The sequence below is a fragment of the Branchiostoma belcheri genome, unplaced genomic scaffold, assembly GCF_001625305.1.
Source record: "Branchiostoma belcheri isolate BF01 breed outbred unplaced genomic scaffold, Haploidv18h27 scaffold66, whole genome shotgun sequence".
Classification (NCBI taxonomy): Eukaryota; Metazoa; Chordata; class Leptocardii; order Amphioxiformes; family Branchiostomatidae; genus Branchiostoma; species Branchiostoma belcheri.
Genome location: NW_017804309.1, coordinates 1,461,130 through 1,468,715, shown reverse-complemented (window position 1 = coordinate 1,468,715; position 7,586 = coordinate 1,461,130). Strand labels below are relative to the sequence as shown.

At 43.9% G+C, this 7,586-nt stretch overlaps 3 protein-coding genes across 4 annotated transcripts in view; 2 read left to right on the top strand and 1 right to left on the bottom strand.

The window, feature by feature from the left end:
• LOC109483823 (NADP-dependent oxidoreductase domain-containing protein 1-like) overlaps nucleotides 1–2,422 on the top strand; it is a 4,356-nt gene extending 1,934 nt beyond the window's left edge. Inside the window, 4 exon segments of the mRNA XM_019786972.1 lie at nucleotides 4–221; nucleotides 485–624; nucleotides 835–1,033; nucleotides 1,367–2,422. Coding sequence (XP_019642531.1) covers nucleotides 4–221; nucleotides 485–624; nucleotides 835–1,033; nucleotides 1,367–1,538 — 729 coding nt within the window. The 3' untranslated portion in view covers nucleotides 1,539–2,422.
• Nucleotides 2,423–2,441: 19 nt separating this feature from the next.
• Nucleotides 2,442–7,586, bottom strand: part of LOC109483820 (translation initiation factor IF-2-like) — a 6,437-nt gene continuing 1,292 nt past the window's right edge. The window contains exons 1-5 of one of the 2 annotated variants that reach the window (XM_019786966.1): nucleotides 5,875–6,047; nucleotides 4,307–4,568; nucleotides 3,939–4,077; nucleotides 3,571–3,689; nucleotides 2,442–3,361 (exon numbers count right to left, since the gene is read on the bottom strand). In XM_019786966.1, the coding sequence (XP_019642525.1) occupies nucleotides 2,495–3,361; nucleotides 3,571–3,689; nucleotides 3,939–4,077; nucleotides 4,307–4,568; nucleotides 5,875–5,921 (1,434 nt within the window). In that variant the 5' untranslated portion in view covers nucleotides 5,922–6,047 and the 3' untranslated portion in view covers nucleotides 2,442–2,494. Of the gene's footprint in view, nucleotides 3,362–3,570; nucleotides 3,690–3,938; nucleotides 4,078–4,306; nucleotides 4,569–5,874; nucleotides 6,048–7,586 lie in introns of those variants that run through there. The other variant, XM_019786969.1, reaches the window with a different exon arrangement.
• LOC109483822 (eukaryotic translation initiation factor 3 subunit K-like) overlaps nucleotides 6,141–7,586 on the top strand; it is a 7,099-nt gene continuing 5,653 nt past the window's right edge. Inside the window, exon 1 of the mRNA XM_019786971.1 lies at nucleotides 6,141–6,220. Coding sequence (XP_019642530.1) covers nucleotides 6,168–6,220 — 53 coding nt within the window. The 5' untranslated portion in view covers nucleotides 6,141–6,167. The remainder of the gene's footprint in view (nucleotides 6,221–7,586) is intronic.

The window sequence follows — 7,586 nt, the reverse complement described above, 5'->3', positions numbered from 1 at the left end:
AACTATTACCCTCCCCCCCCAGTGAAACTGGAGGAGCAAGGTGTGACATGTCTCTATGACAACAGAAGGGTGGCAGCCTCCAGTGATGTGCTATTCCTGTGCTGTCTGCCCTCACAGCTGCCTGTTGTGGCTGAGGACATCAAAGGTCGCATTGCTGCCCACTGTACGGTGTACAGCTTTGTGATTGGGGTGCCCCTCCCACGCTTCAAACAGATATTCAGGTGGGTGAGGGTCAGATGTTAAGGTGCTGGTTTTCTATTCTAAGCAGGTTATAAACAACCCATCACACTTTAGAGTACGAGCACTACAGAGTGTGTACTGACCAAAAACATTTGCCAATGGACATTTCTCTGGTGCAGGGCTGGCGGTTCCTAATAATTAACAAATACCTCTATCTCTATATAGAGTATTAAAGTAAGTTAAGATGCCCCATGGCATGCACCACCAGGCATCAATTGTTTTTTTTTTCCAAACCTCTGCTCAGATTCTCCAACGTGCTGAAGCCGGAGTTCAGCTGGAAAGATGATGGCCAGGCCAGGTGGGAGGTGTCTAAGGATGTGTGCTCTGCCCTAGAGGACAGTCGAGTAGCTGGCCTGACTTGCCCACTCACTCCCCAGCCAGATGGTGGGTGCTTCTACCTTGCCTTGCAACACACATCAAGTGTGCTAAGAAACCCAGTATATATGCTGGGATGTGATCCTGTGAGATGTACTCCTGTGTATGGGAGAGCTTCAGGAATTAATCCTTTGCACATAAAAGAATGCAACAAACTTAAATGTTCATTTTTTCTTGCCTTATGGTTCACCAACTGTCAAACTTTTCTCCCTGCCCCAGAGTGTCTGATCCGGACGGGTGAGAAGTGGGTGGAGTTAGCAGTGTACATTTTCCTGAACATGTGCTCGGACATGAAGCTGTCCTGGGAGCAGAGTCTGGACCTGGCCAACACCGTCATCCTGGGGCAGACCAGCACACACCCCGCTGCCGCTGTCTTCTCTACTGAAAACTTCACCAAGAACATCGCCAACCCTGCAGCGTAAGTTTAGCCTGACTAAATCATGTGCCTAGCTGCCCACTAGACTGACTAGAAAGTTATCCCATAGCATCTAGAGATTGTCTAACACAGGCTAGTTTCACTGGTCCCGTCAATCTACAAAGGAAGACCAGGAAAGTGAGATGATAGACGCTGTAGAAGGTTAAGTCACCAATTTTGCTCCTGTATGGGTCTGTCACTGGTGCTGATCGGCAGTCCAGCAGACTTTTTTCTCCAAAATAAACAAATAGTTGATATTAGTGAAGAATAACAAAACATGTTGTAGATTGCACATACCGGGTACTAGTAAACCATTTTTTGCTGATATTTTCACAGACTCTTCCCCAGATTTGACCTCTCACTTGTGACCGAGAACGACACGCCCTTGACCCGCTGCTTCAAGGAGAATCATGCCATCCGGAATCTTTTCTCCAAGAAATACGTCTCCATCTTTGACAAGTTTTACTACTGGAAGGGCATCAAACAGGTCAAGCAGAAAAAGCAATGAAGAGAATAAACTGTTATAGCTAAACCAAGAAACAGAAAGTCTCTATCAGTTGTACATGTATATATACTGTACTCTTTAAAAGATGTGACATCTTTGTGCATTGTGAAAATAGTAATCTGCAAAGAAAGGGTTTACTTGTAATATATATTTCATTGTTCTTTTGTACATATGGATTATTATTGTATTCAATTCAGCATTGTTTACTAAGAATAAAGTATATTCTTAGAAAAAAATTGGTATTTATCTGGTGAATTGATCATGCCCTTGGCTTGGTTGACATAATCCTAGAAAATGTCTGGGTTAATTTGATTGGTATATACAGATAATGTTAGCAGCATGTGGCCGTATCACTGTTGTTCAACATTATTGTTTCACTTGTGAATATCCTCTAGTATTGCTATATCATCTGGTTTGTTACTATCTACACTGAACTTTAAAGTTTGGCCCATGCAGTAGAATATCACAATATCATATAGCAGCAAGATGCAGTCATTAACTATTGCGTCACATTTTAAGGTACAAACACCACACCAGACTTAGCACAACACTTCAGTGACATTGTGGACATTGTTACATATAGACACTACAGCATTTTTTGGTGAAAAACGATGAGTAGAAAAATTATTTGGCAGTTTCTATGTATGTGAAACATAACAATGGTAACTTATGACTTGGAAAGCCTTGAGAAATTTGGAACTCATTTTCAAAGCCAAATATGTGTATAACTAGAAACAAATCTATCACTAATACACTAGGGACACAATCAAGCACTTCAAAATGAAGGATACAAATTTTTCTGTATATCCAGTTAGAAGTCAAAATGTAGGACATAAAAAAATGGTACTTTTCAGTATTTAAAAATGCTTTTCCAGATATAAGTGACCGGTCTTTTTTTAAAATTCTATATTTAAGGCCCAGCATCCAAAGAGTCACACTTCAGCTCTGCAGTTCATTGTTCAGCCAACAGGTGGCAGTGTTTCAGGCACAGGTTGTGCATGGACAGACCCGGCAGAAGCACGTGCCCTCCACGAACCCCGTCCACTGCTCCGAGACGACTTTGTGCTTTCAGGGCGGGAGTTTGATGGCTGGTACAGGTCAGCTGGCTGAAAGACCTCCGTGGCAACTGGGGTCATGTTCCTCTTTGCAGTAGAGCTGCCTCCAGGAGACAAGGCACCTGTTGCAGGTAGAGGCACCTGCTCTGTCACCTGGGGCTCACCTGTTCCTGACGGCACCTGCAGTTTGAGTGGCCCCTGTAGGTCCTGTATGGACTTGCCCGGTGGCAGTCTGACAGGAGTTCCCACGTGGTCGGACGGAGGCCTGAGGGAGCCGGCGCTACCTCGTCTGGACGTAGGGGCAGACATGACCAGTGACCCCGATGGAGCCCTGGTCAGCTGTGGAATTCCTGCTGTAAAGACTGACTGGATGGACCGTGCTGAAGCTGCTCTGGACATTTGATGTTGTGAGCCGGCTGAACCAGGTTTGGATCCCGCTGGGGAACGGCCATTCCCAGACTGAGGTTTTGCCTCAGGCGAGTGAATGATGGACGTGGGTTTGGAGGCTTTTGGTGTCAGAGCTTTAGGTTTGGATGCAGAAAGGACGGATGCAGGCTCTTCTGGTGCAGCCTCTATAGCCTGGTTTGCAGGCGTTGGGTACGAGGCATCCTCTAGCCTCCCCTCAGGCTCCAGGTCTCCTCTTGGCTCCTCCAGGGCATCAGATGGCCTGCGGGACCCCTCCTGTGAGGAGGCATGGGACGAGCTCGCTTCAGAAGGGACCTCTGATGGGACAGATGGTTTCAAGTTGCTCCACACAAAACTGCCATGACGCTGTGGAGACAAATTTGAAAAAGAATAAAATGTATGAAGTTCTTGAGATTAGAGATAACTTTCAATTAGTCAAATTGTATACTACTTCAATCAACAGCATACACATTTGTTCAAAAGGAGAATAACAGAATGAGGTTGGGATTTCTGAGTACTTGTGTGCTGAATACTGAACACAGCGGATGTCTCTGTAAAAAGATAAGTTTGTTCACCTTGGCCCTGATTGGTTCGTTGGGGTCGAGTCGGCTATTGTACTGGTGTTGGTACGAGATCTGTTCCAGCAGCACTCGAGGACAGTCTGCACTCCGGGGGCGTAGAAACGTCACGGGAGCTAAAGAATACAGAATGGACATTACATCATGCCTTTGGCCACAACCACAGTTGCAGCCTACATATCATGAAATAAGCTAATTCAGAAATTAGGCTGTGTTCCATCCAGATACCACCAGCAAGTGTGTTTGAATTAGTGAAGTGTTAACCTAGAACGTGCAAATTTATGCACCAGTTAAAATATGATAATCAAATTCTGTCATATAATATCATTTTAACCTGTGTAGACCTAGGTTTAAAGCTGACATACCTATCCCATGTGCAGGTGATGTGTTAGGGTTGCTGGCATGTCTAGTCTGTCCAGGCGGAGTCCCATCCTTCAGCAGGTAGTCTGCTCTCTGGGTCGTGGAGGGGTCAAAGTCTGGCTGTTTCCTAGTGTCGTCTGGAACCTGTGAGGAGGAGGCAGACATTGTGATCGTGACATTAAGTCTCATTACACACTTATTTTAAGTGTCATGCCTTGTCAGAGCAAATTTGTTGGATATGTGCTGTGCCTGTGGGCTGGTTAATAGGTTTATCAATGAGTTAATAACCATTGTCAGGTCACCACTGCTAGCTATGTGTTGATATGACAGATCAGTTTGTTAATAAGTCAATAGGTTATGAGTGATTACCTACCTTGTCAGGCCACCACTGGTGCTGTATGTGTGCTGTGTCCCACGTGCTGACATGACAGATCGGTTCGTTGATGAGGCGAGGGTCCTTCCTGAGGAAGCCTACATCCAGGGGGTGGGGCATGTTCCCCCTGGTGTCGCCGCCTTTTTTGATGGGGAGAGGGGGTGTGTCCCTGCCTGTCTGTTTGACTGGAGGGGGTGGCCTGGCCATGGGGGGCAGGCTGGCGTCTGGGATGGTGTCATTGAAGATCCTGTAGGTGTTGGGACTGGAGAAAACACAATTGTAAACCAAGGTGTCTAAACAAAAATTTATTATTCCACAGAACTTGTTATCATCAAAAATCTTTGCTCTAAACTGCATGTTCCTGATTGTCATTTTCTTTAACTTAGATACATGATATGCCATGTCTGTACATTCTCAAGTTCATTAATTGCTAGATGGTGAAACTTATCCTTTCAGGGTCAATATGAGAAAGTGGGAAATGATTCAGCTGTCTATTTCAACATTTGATGATTTTCCCAGCTGTCTGTTAAACAAATTACTCCATTTTTCAGGCCCACAAAAGTGTAAGTAATGTTCCATCTTTCATGGACCATTGGTTTTGGTAAGCCCGTAAGTATGATCCAGACGTATAGAATGCTCGCATGTCCCTAAGCCCACCAATCCGTCTTCCTTTTTCTCCAGCTATCAGCTCTGCTTTCATTGGCGCCACGGTTGGTGGCTGGGAATAGGCAGATTCGGGTCAGGCCTGGCAGGGACATGGGGTGGTGTTTTATCAAGGTTTGCTGGGTAAACAGTGGCGCTGCATACTGTGGGCTGAAGTGCACAGGCGAGAGGAAAACAGACACAAACATATTTTCCCTTCTTCTAATTTTTCTTCTCAAGTCGCACAAGTGCGTGTAACAGGTGGAATGTTCCACTCGACGTGACAATGGGACACCCGGAGGGCTGGGAGATCTCAGGACAGGTGTGATTTTTCTTTAAGGAGGCCGCAACAAACGAGTTTAACCTAGCAGAACCGACAAATAATACACGTCGGTGGGGCAGAATTAGGGTCCCTTTGAGCGACCATTGTTTGTCTAATCCGAACCCAAACTCGATAAAGCCGCCATTTTATTCCCACTACCAAAACAATCTTGACAAGTTGTAAAGAATATAACGTGACCGGGACAACGCGAGGAAATATTCATGACTCCGAAATCATTAGTTGGAAATAAGTAAAAAAATACTCTCTGTCACAGCCTCCATGGTATTTTGGGTGACAAACCACTACCGTTACCGTCCCAACTCAATGTTACCTAGAAACCACCTGTGTATGAGCTAAAGGGTCTAACTTTCCACCATTGACGAATTTCCCTTTGGACTTTTTATAAAACTGAGGAAAGGTTTAGAATACACAAATAGCAGTGGAATTTATAAACTCCATCGTTCAAGCAGTTCCTTTATGGTAGTAAGTGTTTTTCAACTCTATATAGCATGCTGTAAGGGTAAGTCAAGTGGCAGATGAAATTTCACGAGTGGAGTTTTAAGTTGGTGAAACAGTTCTAGTCCTTTTCTGATCAACAACTTACTTGTATCGGTCTTCAACTCTCTTCTTCTGTTGGATATGCCCCGGCATGATGAATCCGAAAACTTGGCAAACGTAAAAGAGAGCAGCAACCGCAAATCATCCAGAAACATGCACCGGCATAAAGGACACTCGGTTTGTTATGGATTCCACCTGCACGCCATGTTGTTGCCAAGGGCAACGGTGCAGTTCACAGCAATGTCGCTAGCCGTCATCACTGAGCGTCTAGTGTTGCAATATGACTTCAGTGTATAGGCGGCGCTGAGGCACCAGAGAGGAGGTATACATGTGGTCAAAATGGCGGAAGCTATGAGAGCGACAGTCGCAGCACTACTGCATGGAATTGACAGGTAAGTGAGGTTATAATCTCATCCAAAGTAACATAAAACATACTTAGATGATTGATAGGTGTACTGAGGAACATATTGAGTTCTTAAGATGGCTGCTGGACAGCCTAAATCGAACCGTATTTTGACCATTATGAGAAGGGATTGTCATGCCTGTCTGTGCTGAAAATTATCTGCTACTTCAGGGCTTGCAGCGCGAACAAATTATGATGGTAGGAAATAATCAAGTCGAACTTTCCTTCAATCTGAGGGCCACCCATGACAGGAAGATGTGTGGAGAGAGAACTTTGACTGGTTCAGTTTGTTTAAGTTGTGTAACGTTAAGTTATATATGTGTGGGGGGTGGGGGTAGGACTTTCTGAAAAGGTATTCATACAAGCTGTTACCTATCTACCTATCAAGATCATGTTAGAAAAAACAAAATTATAGATCTCCTTAAAATAGCTGTGTTTATTGGTCATTAAACAAGTAAGGTATTGTGCATGGGCTTAAAAAAAGGCTGGTAAGTGCCTTCCAAATTATACTAGTAATTATATTTCAGTTATGGATGAAATATTTATATTTCAGTCCATACCATGGTATGGATGAAATATATTGTGTTCCCTCATGTTTCTCCTTCTCCTGCCACTTGCTCTGAGGGCTTCAACTCCGCCATCATTCAGCCAAATGACCCAAAATTTGGCATGGAGGTAGAGTGGGCAAACACCCAGATGCATTTTTTTCATTTTTTTGATAAATGCCTTTGAAAAATTTTTATGAAGGTTTTTTTGGGGCATTTTTTGCCAAAAAATGGATTTTTAGATCCTGAGCCCTGGTATTACAACCAAATGATATGACATTCGGTATAAGGGTACCTTGAACATGTGTCTACAGAACAGCAGTCACGTATTTGGCATACACCACTTCCAAATGACTCATTTGGGGGACTTTAATGGCTATTTTCAGCAAAAAAAGGGCCAAAAGTGCTGTACCCGTTCCATGTTCTATCCAAAGAATGGCCTGTTCCATCCATGGAACACGTGTTCCATTGTGGGTTACCTGAGGTCACATTGCACCTAAGTCATGCGTAATGACCCACACTTTCAATTTTATGTGCCTAAGACCTTCAAAATGTATAAAATCTCATCATTGTTAGTATTTCCATACCTGTAATAAGATTAGTAAAGCTTACGAGATTCAAAGTACTTGTTCTTGCATCTTTGTTCTCATATAGCTACTATTTAATTCATTTATTTGAGAACCTTTGCCAGTTTTGCACTGGGGTAAGTTTGGAATAGTCTACTTTTGCGTGGGAGGGAGATGGACTGAAATATGCTGTATTTGCTCCCAAGCAAATGTCGGCCTTTCTAGTTTGCATATACTTTATAAT